The sequence below is a fragment of the Mesoplodon bidens genome, assembly GCF_964165515.1.
Source record: "Mesoplodon bidens genome assembly, chromosome: 18".
Taxonomy (NCBI): Eukaryota; Metazoa; Chordata; class Mammalia; order Artiodactyla; family Ziphiidae; genus Mesoplodon; species Mesoplodon bidens.
In genome coordinates, this window is record NC_138175.1 from 4,783,058 (window position 1) to 4,797,714 (window position 14,657).

The following is a 14,657-nucleotide window of genomic DNA, read 5'->3' on the forward strand; positions in this document are numbered from 1 at the left end:
TTACTCTCAGTTTCCATATTTGTGAACTGGCCACAAACAGCCTGGCCCACCAGCTATACTTTGAGTGGTGCTGAATTAAAGGAAAAAATTAAGGCAATGATAGAGCAGAGGTTTTCTGACTGGGCAACAGTCCCACAGGGCCAGGTGAGTGACAGTGTTTGGGGGTGCCAGGCTGAGGTCACACCTGATCTTCAGCCTTACCTGTGTGTAGTGGGTGCACATGGCCCCAGAGCACCTCTCTGGACACCAGGGGTTGCACTCGTGGGGGTAGGGGTAGGTGTAGTCCTTCACCTCGTCATACCAGGACTGCACGTGGAAGCCAGGAGAGCGATACCTGCAGGGGCAGATCAGCTTGTTACGTGCCAGCCACCAAGCATCCAACGACAGAGACCCCCGCTGGCAGCACTGCCACCCATGGGGCAGCTGGAGGGGGCGCTTCTTTGGGCCAACAGCCCCATATCCCACCCAGCATCTGTTAAAAGTGCTTAAAACCCAAATTGGCCTCCTCTGGGCTCCAGGAGTGTCCCTGGGTGACCTACAAGCCACCAGTGTGTGTGGGAAACTTTAACCTGGCTCCCGGTGAGTTCTTTTTTATGTTAATAATTATGTATTAATTTTCACATACGTTTGGGGAATCCCATATTTCACAGCTATTACCGCTTAAGACAAATCCCATATTTCACAGATATTACTGCTTAAGACAAAACTGAAGGTGCGGGCTTCCCTGGTGGCGCAGTGGTTGAGAGTCCGCCTGCCGATGCAGGGGACATGGGTTCGTGCCCCGGTCCGGGAAGATCCCACATGCCACGGAGCGGCCGGGCCCGTGAGCCATGGCCGCTGAGCCTGCGCGTCCAGAGCCTGTGCTCCACAACGGGAGAGGCCACAACAGTGAGAGGCCCGCGTACCGCAAAAAAAAAAACAAAAAAAAACTGAAGGTGCAAGTCCATTTAAAGTCAATGTAGAGAAAAACAGTCAGTAGATAACTGAACAGATCCTGCCCAGATAACTGAACTGTGGCAGGGGAGGATCAGGATGTTGGGAAACAGCTGGCTATGGCAGACAGGGCAGACAGGTCCCTGTCTCTCTCTCTCTCTCTCACACACACTCACACACACTCTCACACTCACACACACACACACACACACACACACACACACACAGCCAAAGAGCGGCCTAAAGCCTCACGTTGCTGTAACGTCATGACCAGCTTCGTTCCTTGGCTGCCTGGGGACCCGAGGACTCAGACTCAAGGAAGAAAACTCATTCAAGGCACAGGAACCCACAGGTGTGCAGAGCCCTGCAGTCAGCTGGGCAAACCCTTGTACCAAGCTCCCCTTTGGGATTTTATCACCTGAGCCCTCCCTCATCCCCAACCCTGAGGAGTACGCCCCCAGCCACTGCTGGTGGCCACCACCCCCTCACTTCAGCCCTGTCTGCCAGGTTGGCACTGGGAAAGAAAATAAACCAGACTGGAACCCCCGGTCGCTGTCACCAGCAAGCGTAAACAAAGCGGTTTCAATAAAGAGAACAGATGTGGTGGCGACTGGTGACTTCTGAGGGCACCGTGGGGACCCGGGTGGTTAGAAGTCTTGTAACAATTACTGTCAGGACCCAGGGAATGGTGGCGGTCAGTGCTGCGGCTGGAGAAGCAGCCTCCCTTCCTGGGGCCAGCTCGGGGCAAGAGACACATGCAGCAACAGAGCTCTGGGGCCACAGGGAACCCGTCACCAGTGTGTCTACTTCCCTGGAACCTCACAGCCAGGCTGGGGTGGTTTTGCAAAGAGAACAGTTGGCTGTAGAGGGGCCTTCAGAAAAGGGTCTCTTTTGTAAAGTGAGTTGGCAATATTCATCCAGAAGGGGGACAGTCTCTGTGCCCTGGGACCCATCAGTCCTACCCCTCAGAGGTTTCCTACTGAAATCATTCAAATGAGCCAAGGGGGAAAAGAAAAAAAAAAACAACCTAGCTACAAGAATGCAATGGCTTGGGCTTCCCTGGTGGCGCAGTGGTTAAGAACCCTCCTGCCAATGCAGGGGACACGGGTTCGATCCCTGGCCAGGGAAGATCTCACTTGCCGCGGAGCAACTAAGCCCGCACACCACAACTACTGAGCCTGCGCTCTAGAGCCCATGCTCCACAGCAAGAGAAGCGACCGCAATGAGTAGCCTGCGCACGGCAACAAAGAGTAGCCCCTGCTCACCGCAACTAGAGAAAGTCCACGCGCAGCAATGAAGACCCAACACAGCCAAAAAAACCCCCAAAACAAATAAATTAATTAATTTAAAAAAAGGAGAATGGAATGGCTAAATTCCAGTCTGTCAACTTCATGGCCCACAGGCAGCCTTGACGAGGCAATAACCTTGACAACTATGTAACAGAAAATTGTTTGATGTCGTATGAGAAGGAAAAAAAAAAAAAAAGAATTAACAGCTGTCCTGGCCACGATTACAGCTACGTGAAAACATGCCGGCCCACAGCCAGATGCAGCCCAGGAGCCCAGGAACACGCAAATTGCTGAACCGGGGCAGTGGCTCGATGGGTTTGGTTCCCTTTAGACATTTTCTCTTAATGCTGTCGCAAGACTGACTTCATAAAAAGCGGAGGAGAATGCTGGGTTGCTGTGGTTCCACGAAGTCACACCCCTGGACCCATGGTGACACCTGCCCAGGTCCTCCCCAGAAGGGCACTGGCTAAAGGAAAATGCAGCTGCTCGTGGCCCCAGTACACTCCACGCTTAAAGAGCTGGAAATAGAGTAAATGGGCGGCTGAAGGCAAGCAAACCCTGACCTGTACTTTGAGGGGCTGTTTCCAGTCCAGGCCAACTTTTCAATAAGTGTGGCACAACGAAAGCAGACCCTGGGCCCCCGGGCCCCCATTCGGAGGACTCGTGTGCACAGCACATGGTCAGTGAGTCTTAACTGGTCAGAAGACATTTTGTCCATTTCCTCTAAGGCAACCACAGCCCCCAGCCCAGGAGGGGCTGCCAGCTGGCTTCGGTGCTCGGGAATGTGGCCCGGTTGACCTGGGGGAAGGTCCGTGGGCGACATTTAATAGACACTGTCAAGGCCTTGAAGGTTTGGCGGCATGAGTGAGACCCCTGCTCACAAGTAGGGGGTCACAGCGGCTCTTACCTGCCCCAGTGCACGGCCAAGTTCTGCCCGATGGACACCAGCAGGCTATGGGGCCCATGCTCCCAGATGCACTCCTGGGCCCAGGCCACCGCCGACTTCTCCAGCTCTTCATCCCAGGTCTGCAGGGGGACGAGAAATGGGCACCAGGAGGTCAGGGTCAGGGGTGGGTGTAAGAACCCAAACTGCAGAGACGCCCCCAGCTCAGGCCCTGGGAGACCCCGAGGGCTGGGCTTCGGCTTCCGTGACACTAGACACAGGGACCTCGTGCATGTCTCCGATGGGTTCCTTGCTCGGGAGGTGGGAAGCGGCCGGTCAGCAAAGAACCTAGAGGAGCCCCAATCCTCAGAGCACCTGCTCGGCCCCTAACTTGTTGGGGACACTGGTAAGTCCCTTCTCTCAGCCTCAGTCTCCTCATCTGTGAAATGGGAGGATGAATAAATCCTGGAGATGAATGACGGTGATGGCGGTGATGGTTGCACAGTGGTGTGAATGTAGTTAATGCCACTGAATAGTGCATTTAAAAATGGCTGAAATGGTAAGTTTTATATTATGTATATTTTACCATTATATATATGTATATATATATTTTTTTAGGTAGCAAGAAATGCCTTCAACTCGCCCAGTCCTGCTCCCCTCCGGCACAGCCCTCCCTGAGTCAGGGGTCTGGGCCAAAGAATCTGCAGCCCTCTTACCTCCCAGCCGGCCCAGGGAGCACACATAACTCCTCAAGAAAGAACACGGTGAACAAGGCAAGTAGGGTCACTTCTCTTCTGCGGAGGAACAGATGCCAAGCGGCCCTCCCAGCTGCGAGCCAGCGGCTGTCCCGCCCCCTCCCAGAGTCTTGGGTAAGATGCTCCAGCTCATGGGCAGCCAGGGGCTGTCCCTCGCTCTGGGAAGCCCCAGCCCTGGCACACAGTAGTTGCTCACTGAAAGCCTATCCAGGCAGAGCCCCGGGACCATCCAGGAACAGGAACAGGAGACTGGTTGAACCAACTGTCGGACCCCTGAATGGAAGCTGCCCACTGCCCTCTCCTCCTCCTGTCTCGCTGTCTCCTTCTGGCCAAGATAACTGCGACTCCTCAACACCCAGGGGCAAGTCCTGCCCCAGGGCAGTCGCCTCGGGGGGCCCAGGGTCACAGCCCATTTCAGCTGCAGGGGACATTCTGGGTTTCTCACCGACATGCCCCACCTTCAGCGCCCACCAAACCCTGTACCACTTCTGCCTCGGATCTTTCTCCAGTGCCCAAGCACGGCCTGAAACAGGGGGTCAACACCCCCGGGGGCCACACTCAGTCAGTGGGAGACAGGCCTGTTGAGAAGAGCTCGCACCTCCCACCTTCGGGGGGGGCAGTGAGGGCTCTTGTTAGGTCTCGTTCTTGTCAGGTGAACCTGGGGGTGGTGCCAGGCTCTGCCTCTTGCTGGCTGTGTGACTTCAAGCAAATGGTTTCACCTCTCTGTGCCTCTGTTTCCCTATCTAAATGGGCAAATGGTACCTGGAATAGGATTTGGGGGAAGGTTGAACGAGAGGAGGCATGGAGCCCCCAGATGAGAAGCAAAGTAGCTCTCCGCCAACGGTACCTGGATATTAAGGAAGTTAACTTTCTCAAGCACCCGCCAGGGCAGTCATCATCTGAACACCTGCCCGCTGCAGGGAACATTAGCACCATTTTCTTATTTAATTCCCCCAACAAGCCCTGGAGGTATGTTTTCTCTCTCCATTGTTGCAGATAAAACAAACAAACAAACAAACAAACACCTCTGAGGTTAAGAGAGGTTAAGTAACTTGACTAAGGTCACCCAGCTTCCAAGGGGGATCTTCCTGCTCTGCATGTTGCCACCAAGCGCTGGTCCCATTCCACTAAAATAATGGTTACTAAAATAATAGCAACAGTATAATTCACATTTATTTAGTATCATGCATTATCTTATTGACTCCTCCAAACAACTCTGTGAGAAAGGTATTTTTGTCGTCCCCCACTGTGCTTGGTGAGAAATTATAAACACAGAGAGGCTAAGTAATCTGCCGAAGTCACACAGCTAGCACGTGGCAGCTACCTAACCCCAGGCAGGCTGGCTCCAGAGCCTGTCCACTCATAAAACCTCAAAATGGGGTATCTTAACTTCTGGAATGTTAAAATCCACCTCTCAGTGCTGAGCGTGTTTCAAAGGACTGTGGCTCGAAGCCCCAGCAAGCAGGGCCGAGCAGGAAGCCACGACTCTGAGACACTTTCTCAAATCAGTGCCATTTGTCTGGGTGGAGACTGGCCGGGCAGCACTGGGCGGAGGATGCCGGGAGGGAGGGGATGGTGCTGAGCCTCAGACTGCCAGCCCCGCCCCGAGGCTCCCTGCTCAGAGGCGGCCTCAACAACACCCCTAAAGGCTCTACTTCCCCCACAGGGGGGCTGTTGAGACCGAAGGAGCCAGATCCCAGCTCCAATCCTGAGATACCATGAAGCAGAATGGGCCGGAAGAGGGCAAGATGGGAGGTGAAACGGCCCCCGCCCCCACTCCAGGGCTGAGGCTGCCCCGATAATCAAGAGAGGATGGAAAAGGCTGGTGGGGTCGGGGTAGGGGGGAAGGTTAAACTGAGCATGGAGAGGGGACACGAGCACGGGTCCTGGACTCAGCCGGACCCAGGTCAGCATTCGCCTCCGCCTCTACAGCTGTGTGACCTCGGGCCTCGGTTTCCCAGTCTATAAAGTGGGGGGATACCACGGCGCCCGTTTCACAGGGCTGGGGGGATGGGACACGGAGACACATGAGTGAGGGCAGAGCTGGGGATGTGCACCGGGGAGCCGGCTGCTCCTTCTGCTCCGAAATGCGGGGCTTGTCCAGACGCACGGGGGACCCGCCACTGTCCCTTCTCTACTCCTCCTCCCCAGCAGACACCCCATCACTCATGGACTCAGCCACCCCTCGCTACTCAGACGGAAGGTGCAGCTAAACGGTGGGGTGAAGCTAAGGGTGACACAAGGACAGCGGTAACAGCACAGCCCCAGGGCTGAGCATCTGTGCCAGGCAGTCAACACATATGCCGTTAGATGGTCACGGGGGGGCCACATGAGGTGGGATTTCCAAAGGAGACGCTGAGGCTCAGATTGGCTAAGGAGACGTCAAGGTCACACAGTGAAGACGTAGCAGAGCTGGGGTCGGACTCACCAAAGCCCGGCCCTTGACCCTCCCCCTCCCCCTCCCCCTCCAGGAGGGCCGGGGAGCTCGGGCTGAGCTACAGCGAGGTGCAGCCTGTGCTGATCACGTAGGGCATCCAGAACAGAGGCAGGGGGCCCTCTCTCACCAGGAGTCCCCAAGCCTGCCATCCCCCACCCCTCCCCCCACTGATGGGGCCAGCCCCTGTGGTGTCCCAGCGCTCACCAGGTACTCCATGTTGGAGGCCGGTGGTGACACCTGGCCCCGCAGCTTGTTGTGAAGCATGAGGATCTCCTCCTTGTCCGCCCTGGGGATGGCCCTCCGGACCCGGGAGTGGGGTCTGTCCTGCTGGTATTTGCTGAGCAGCTTCTCTAGGTGTGTGACATTGGGCAGGAAAAAGCCTTGGGTTCCACAGACCAGCAGCACCAGCCCCAAGGGCACAATGCCGTTCAGGACACAGCTCATGGCTCCACGCTGGCAGCAAGGGCTGGGATGACAGGGTGGCCTGGGCTCCTGAGGTGCTCGTGTGCTCTGAAAAGAAGCAGAGGGTGGCGGGAGAAGTCGGTCAGTGTCAAACCCACGACGGCACTGACCGGACCGGATGTCATTCTCCCCACTTTGCAGATGTGGAGACTGAGGCCACAGAAGCTAAACCACCAAGGTCCCGCAGGCAGGAAGTGGTGGAGCTGGGATTCAAGCCAAGGGTCTCCAGCAAGGCAAGCTGCCTGATGACACATGGGACATCCTGGCTCGGTCTCTCCTGGACTCAACTTCTCATGGCACCTTCTATTCTCACTCTGAGTCAGCATTTGGACTCATTCAGGACTGCGGTGGGTCTACGGCCTGAATTAAGTTCTACCTCCTGCCCCCAAAAGAGATTGCTAAAGTCATTTCACATCACAAAAGGATGTGCCGTGAACCAACGTGAGTGGCAAACTTCCTGGTCCCTGTGAAGTAAGACTCAGTTCCCAAAGCGACGGTGAGGCATCCCCAGACCCATCACCACATGAGGCCCCACCTATCACGGCCCTTCCACCGGGCACCACCCGTGTAACCGTCACACACTACGACACAATCTCCCAGGACCCAGCCAGGGACCCAGCCGTGCACTCTGCCGATTTGCTCCTTGGAGAAAGTGACAGTGGAAAGAGAGAGGACCTCCAAGGGGTATCTGTGTACCCACTCTCATCCCATCCCTGCCTGGCAAACCCCCTAAACAGCCTGGCGTGCAGCCTCCCACAGGCAGCTTCTGTCTGACAATGAGCCCGTTACAGGCACTGCCGGGTGTCACCCTGTCGGCTGCTGAGTTAGTGGTTCATATGGGTTATTAGTGCCCAACAACTGCATCACTAGGGCCTAGGGGACAGAAGATGGTGGCTGGGACTCCCGGTCCTGCAGGGCCCATCTTGGAGCTGCACTTCCCAAGGAGCATTTCTGGAACCCTAACCCTGACACTTGCCGGGCTGGGGGCTGTGGCGCACGGCCTCGTGGTCACATTGGTTGGGATTCACCCCTCTCAGAGACCCCCGGTGCCGACTGCGGTGAACCCCTCACTTTATGACCCAGCAAGGACCTTGATGATCCCTCCTTGCCTTTGGGCTACAGGCCCTTTTCCCAAATAACACCGCTCACTAACCTTTCTTAGTTAGCGTCTTAGGAAAAGCTGCCTTAGCCTTGGAATACACTTAGGAATTTTAAAATTCCACGGTCCGAAGTTAATTTATTAGGTGAATTTCCGCTGTGCCTTGTGTTCCTTCCCAGAACCCTTCCTGAGCATCTGTGTGGGCCAGTCACCTCATTATGTCATTTCCAGTCCTCTCGACAACCCAGGAGGTCGGCCTGTTATCACTCCCATTTTACAGGTGAGGAGGCTGAGGCTTGAGTGCTGATCCCAAGGCCGCTCTACTGGTAAGACTCGAACCCAGGTGTGGTGTCTCTGAGGGTCCAGGATTTTCCATCGTGCTACCCTGGGTCCATGGGGTCACACTAAAGGTCACAAAGCATGGTCTCCCTCCTGGCTTATTGTCTGGTCCAAGAAGACAAGGCAGGGCTTGAATGAGTGTGTTCATTCACCCTCTTGCCTCTGCTTTACTCCCAAGGAGAGGCAGTCAGTCACCCAATGACCTTTATTAGACACCTATTTTGTGCTGGGCACTGGGACACGAAGATGAAAAGGGCACTGTCCTGGCCTCAGGGAGCTCCCAGTTGGGCGACAGGTGAGGAAACCCACAGCCCCTACCCAGAGGGACAGGCCTGACAAGACAGCTTTGGGAGCTGGAGGGAGGGGTTCCAGGGGGGGAGAGGCAGCCAAGCCTGGACGCTGACCCACCCGGAACCCCGGGTGGCCCCTCTGGTCTTCTCCTATACCGGCAACAGCTGGGTTTTCACCGGGCACGTGGTCTGGGGCTGCAAGCTGGCAGCTGGAGGAGGACATCCTCAAGGGCGCGTCCGGGGCATCCCAGGAGGCACAGCTGCAGTGGAGGAGCTATGGGAACGCGGCAGTTCCCATCTCCAGCCCTGGAAACTCTCCAGGGTCCTGACCGAGCTTACGCTTCAGATAAATATAACCGCCATCTAGGGGGAGGCCTGACTCCTTGGAGTGGGTGAGATGTGGCCTCCCTCCCGAGGAGTTCCCTCTGGGGCAGAGCCTCAGGGACCTGGGTGACGGTGGGAGACTTCTGAGTGCTCGTTCGCCCTGCGGGGATCAAGCCAGAAACGCAGATGCTCTCAGGGTCCCTGACGTCTCCCTGCTTAGTCACACCACCATATATGAGCATTTCCCAGCTGCAGAGGCCAGGCTGAAAAGGATGCCAAAACGCACTGACGCTGGGCTAAGATTTAGGACAAAGAAGGAGCAGGATCGACATCACGGAGTGTCCACTCGGGCGTCACAGCAACACCCGATTTGCTTTACTCTTCAGCATCCCGAGGGGCAGGGCACCCCAAAAGGCATGAAATAGGAATTGCTTACATGACTCAACTAAACTGGGCTTGGTTTAAATCACCAACGGGCACAGCTCAAACGACTCTCAGTAGGGGGATGGTAAATGAATTGTGAGTCAGTGTGGGTGGAATATTATACAGCAGGTAAAAACGATGACCTGGAGCTCTGTGAGTGCTGGCATAAACAAAGCTCAAATCTGACATTGGGCTAAAAAAGCAAGTTGTAGAATACTACGCTAATGGTACTATTTGTGTGCGTTTTAAGGCATATAAACCATACCCTGTATAGTTTATAGATATGTGTATATGTACATACATCTGTGTATATGTGTGTATTATACACACATGTATTATACATGTATGTACATATATGTATATGGTGTGTGTGTGTACGTGCGCCTGCATGTGTTTGTACGGTAAAAGCAGGACTGAACAGACCAAGTTCATGGTGGTAGATGATGTCAGGGTGAGGGAAACTGAACCAGGAAGGAGAATATGAGGGAACTCACCTTTATGTCTAACATATTGTTTCTATTAAAAATCTCGGGACTTCCCCGGTGGCGCAGTGGTTAAGAATCCACCTGTCAATGCAGGGGTTTGAACCCTGGTCCAGGAAGATCCCACATGCCGTGGAGCAACTAAGCCCGTGCGCCACAACTACTGAGCCTGTGCTCTAGAGCCCGCAAGCCACAACGACTGAGCCTGCATGCCACAACGACTGAAGCCCATGCGCCTAGAGCCCGTGCTCTGCAACAAGACAAGCCACCACAATGAGAAGCTCACGCACCGCAACGAAGAGTAGCCCCGCTCCCCGCAACTAGAGAAAGCCTGCGCGCAGCAAAAGACCCAACGCGGCCAAAAATAAATAAATAAATAAATAAATTTATCAAAAAAAAAAATTCTCAAGCAAATATGGCAAAGTGTAAGCTCCGTTCACACTGAGTGGGCAGGCTGAGTTGGCAGGAATGTGATGTAGGCACCAGACGAGGGTGTCCTCTGGGGCCGGACCTCGAAGGTGAGTGCATACTAGCCTTTGGACTTGTCTACTTTAAATTTTTTTAAATATTAATGAATAAAACAAAGCAAAATGCCAAAGCATGAAAGGACAGTGAAACCACTGCTGGTTCCAAGTGCATTCTCCCGGCATGTTCTCCTGAACAAGGGTGACCTTACTCCAGAAGACTTGGTCAGCCGCCTTCACTCTGAACATTCAAGGGCCTTGCTTGGTCCATGGGCCGCAGACGAGTCCTTCCCTCCAAGGTTCTGGAGACAACAGATAAAGCCTCGGCTGGAGCTTCAGAGTTGGGAGAACCATGGGGTTTGTTTGTTTGTTTGTTTGTTTATGGCCACACCGCGTGGTTTGCGGGATCTGAGTTCCCCAACCAGTGATTGAACCTGGGCCTTCAGCACTCAAAGCACGGAGTCCTAACCACTGGACCACCAGGGAATTCCCAACCATGGGGTTTAGTCAAACCTTCCCATGGGGAGAAACGCAAGTGAAAAGAGGCGTTTCTCCAAGTGGCTTCTCCAACTTGAGACAGTCGCTAGCCTGGACCACACCAACTTGTCTTGGGTTGGGCCATTCGGGACATGGTGCTGGGCGGCACTTTTGGGCCTGAAAATGGTCTGGCCTGGCTGCAGCTCAGGGAGGGTTGGTGGGGTCCACGCTGGGGAGGGGGCAACCCCTGTACCTTGATGGCTTCTGCTAAGTTTGGGCCACAAGAGAACACTGAAGATTTAAGCAGAATTGTAACAGTAACAGGGTTGGCATCTCACATCTACATTCCAGAGCACAGCACTGGGCTGGCACACAGGGGAAAAAAAACAGAATCCTGGACTGAGTTGTGTGGCCTGCAAATTCCTATGTCGAAGTCCTAACCCCCAGCACTTCAGACTGTGACTGTATTGGAGAGAGGGTCTTTCAAGAGGTGGTTAAGTTAAAACGAGGTCATATGGGTGAGCCCTGCTCCAGTATGACTGGTGTCCTTATAAGAAGAAGGGATTAGGACACAGACACACACGGAGGGACGAGAGTGTGAGATACAGCAAGGAGACCGCCGTCTACACGCCAAGGAGCAAGGCCTAAAAGAAACCAGCCCCACCGACACCTTGATCTTGGACTTCCAGACGCCAGGAGTGTGAGAAAATGAATTTGTGCTGTTTAAACCACTCAGTCTGTGGTACTTTATCCTGGCAGCCCTAGCAAACTAATACAAGCATCAGATAATAAGTGAGGAGAACTGTGTTCTAAGTATCCCACTGGCAGCTGTATGGAAGCGGGTAAGGGAGGGACAGAGAGGCAAATGGGGAGGCCAAGGGTGGGATCATGGCTGGAGCCTGGGCAGTGGCCATCGGCGCTGTGTCACAGCACAAGCCCACCAGCCGAGGCGACTTCGCCGGGGCCACGCCAGCCCGCCTTGGCCTTCAGTCCCTTGGCATTCAGCTTCCACTGCCGAAACAGCTCGGTAAGAGCTTAGGGAGAAAGTACTTCAGCCCCCTTTCCATCTACAATTTAAAAGAAACAGACTCACAGACGTAGAGAATAGACTAGTGGTTGCCAAGGGGTAGAGGGGATGGGGGGGTGGGTGGAGTGGGAGTCTGGGCTTAGCAGAGGCAAACTATTATACAGAGAATGGATAAGCAACGAGGTTCTACTGTAGAGCACAGGGAACTACATTCAATATCCTGGGATAAACCATAATGGAAAAGAATACGAAAAAGAATATATATTTGTATAACTGAGTCACCTTGCTGTACAGCAGAAATTAACACATTATAAACCAACTATACTTCAATAAAATAAATTTAAAAAAAAGTTTTCCCAATGAGACACACACACTGCCCACCACCACCTGGGGCTTTCCAATGACACGTACAGGCCCCCACCAGGGAGGCCAGTGGGGCTTACACGGAGGGAGACCCACCACAAGCCCGTTGCTGCATTTCTCACTTCACCCTCCCGATGATTCAGAGGTTTGGGGTCTATTGCTCCCATTTTACAGGTGAGGAGACTGAGGCCCCTGGAGTGTCAGGAACCTGCCCAGGGTCACACACCTGCAAGCAGAAAACCTGGGGCTGGAACGCAGCTCCGTGTGACCTCCAAGCCCCTTCCTCAATGCCACCGTGCCTTCCCGAGGGGTGGGCTTCCTTGGAGATTTCCCGTCACTACCCACACAGGGGAGGGCCGCCCACAAACAACCCAGCACTCACTGCGACCCTCCCTGCCTTTCTCTGCTTCCTGCATGGATAGTGGGGCTCAGTGGAGACAGGCACTGTGCCCCACCCCAGGTCAGACAGTGACTCTGTAGAGAAGGCATCCATTTGTCGCCCCCAGGGGAATGAAACCTTTACATCACGGTGACATTTCACCAAGATACTCCCCGTCATGGGGCTTGGCACCCACCCAGTCTCTATCTGCTGACGCACCCTTGACTAAAATATGACGCCCGCACTGACGGACCCTCTCTGCCGGGCACCCTCCAGCCCTCCTCACGTTCCAGAGGCGCTCACACTTCAGGGGGTCGACCCGAGCTCCATTCGGTTCCTGGAGACGGAGGCCCACACTCTCCAACTCCGCACTTTTGTCCCCGCTTTCTCCTAGGGTGGCCAAATGCAAGCTTCATTTCTCGAGAAGCTCTTCTCCACGCTCTGTCCCTGGCCTCCTGCCAAAAGCCCCAAACACCCACGTGGACGGCCGTACAATTCACAGAGACGCTGTCTGGGAGACATCGTCTCCTTGGCCCCAGTTGCAAAACCCAGCCTGGGAGACCACAAACAAGATAACGGCGCCAGGGTCCCATAAGCACATACCAGGGGGCGGGGAGGGCACCAAGAAAGCTTTCGAGCCCCACGGTCAACGGCCAGACCCAACCTGGGGTCAGATTCCTGCAGCACGGCCTCAGCTTTCAGATGCAGTTGGACTCTGGCTGTTTTCTACCCCATTTTCTGGAAAACAAAATTGAGCCCGGGAGACGTTACGTGGTAGCTGTGAGGTTGTGGGTCTGGTTTGAGGTGGAACCAAGGCTTGAAATCCAGCTTTCTGGAAGCGTGAGGAACTCTGAGCACGTGGCTGCTGCGATGTCAGCTCTGCCGTCACCCCTCTACCCTGGCCAAGGCTCTGGGGACATTTAGGGCATCCACAGCCCCGCATGTCCCCCATCTAGCCAGGGGTCTCCTCGAGGGCTAGCTCCTGGGCATGCTGCCACCAAATTCAACTCTCAGGAATGAGAGAAAGAAAGAGAACGTGGTTGGAGTTCCATGTCATCCCGCCTGGGCTCCCTCGCCTATGTTGAAGAAAGCCTGCCAGAAAGATGACTCTTAGGACGGAACCTGCCAGCCGTCAGCCCCAGGATCGTGCCAAGCTCTCTGCTTTTGCACATGCTGTTCTCGCGGCTCATCCCATGACCCCAGCCTGCCCCTCCCCCGCCCGGGGCCCGCTGATGAATGAAATCCGGCTCGTGGGTTAAGACTCAACTGCAGGGTCGTTGCGTAATCATGGCCCCAGATCTGTCCGCCTCGCTCACCGTTGAACCGCCAGTGTCTGACCTCGTTGGGACGAGGAGGTCTATACATTCACTACGTAAATATTTATTGAACACCGCTGGCGCCTCTGTGGGTGAACAAGGCTGACAGGTCTGCAGGTGTGATTCACCTCCAGGAGGCTTCCAGAAAGCAACGACCCTTCGGCTGAGTCTTCACTGCTGAGCAGGGATGGAGCAGCCTGCAGGGGAGGGGGCAGGCTGGGGTCAAGGGACGAGCCGTGGTCCGAGGAATGCTGGAGATGAGGAACACGAGTGTTACAATATTACAGGGTTCGCTACGTGGTCTGTGGCTAATAGTACACTGGCTATGACAATAGTGATGGTGATGCTAAATGCTCCACAGATGCGTTGTCTGGAGGGATTTGGGGAAGGCTGGAATTAATAACAGGGAACACAGTGAAAAGGCTATTCTCTCTTCATCACATTATTTCAAAGCTCCACCTCTGGGCTTCCCTGGTGGCGAAGTGGTTGGGAGTCCGCCTGCCGATGCAGGGGACACGGGTTCGTGCCCCGGTCCGGGAGGATCCCACATGCCATGGAGCGGCTGGGCCCGCGAGCCATGGCCGCTGAGCCTGCGCGTCCGGAGCCTGTGCTCCGCAACGGGAGAGGCCACAGCAGTGAGAGGCCCGCGTACCGCAAAAAAAAAAAATAAATAAAATAGGATGCGCTAACTTTTGAGTATTTATTATCTTTGTTTTAAATAAGACTTATTTCACTATCAGTTTATATAACATTTAATGTTGGTGGTGTTCACGGGGAGTTATACTCAATGTTTTGTAATAACCTATAAGGGAAAAAACAGGTATCTAAAAATACGGGTGTATATACGTATATATGTGTATATAACTGAATCACTGTGCTGTATACATGAAACTTACACCACATTGTACATCAATG

General features: G+C 54.4%; 1 protein-coding gene across 1 annotated transcript in view; it reads right to left on the reverse strand.

Annotated features, from left to right (window-relative positions):
- Nucleotides 1–14,657, reverse strand: part of CRISPLD2 (cysteine rich secretory protein LCCL domain containing 2) — a 66,076-nt gene that overhangs the window by 42,745 nt on the left and 8,674 nt on the right. The window contains exons 2-4 of the mRNA XM_081217741.1: nt 6,502–6,807; nt 3,130–3,248; nt 202–334 (exon numbers count right to left, since the gene is read on the reverse strand). Coding sequence (XP_081073867.1) covers nt 202–334; nt 3,130–3,248; nt 6,502–6,741 — 492 coding nt within the window. The 5' untranslated portion in view covers nt 6,742–6,807. The remainder of the gene's footprint in view (nt 1–201; nt 335–3,129; nt 3,249–6,501; nt 6,808–14,657) is intronic.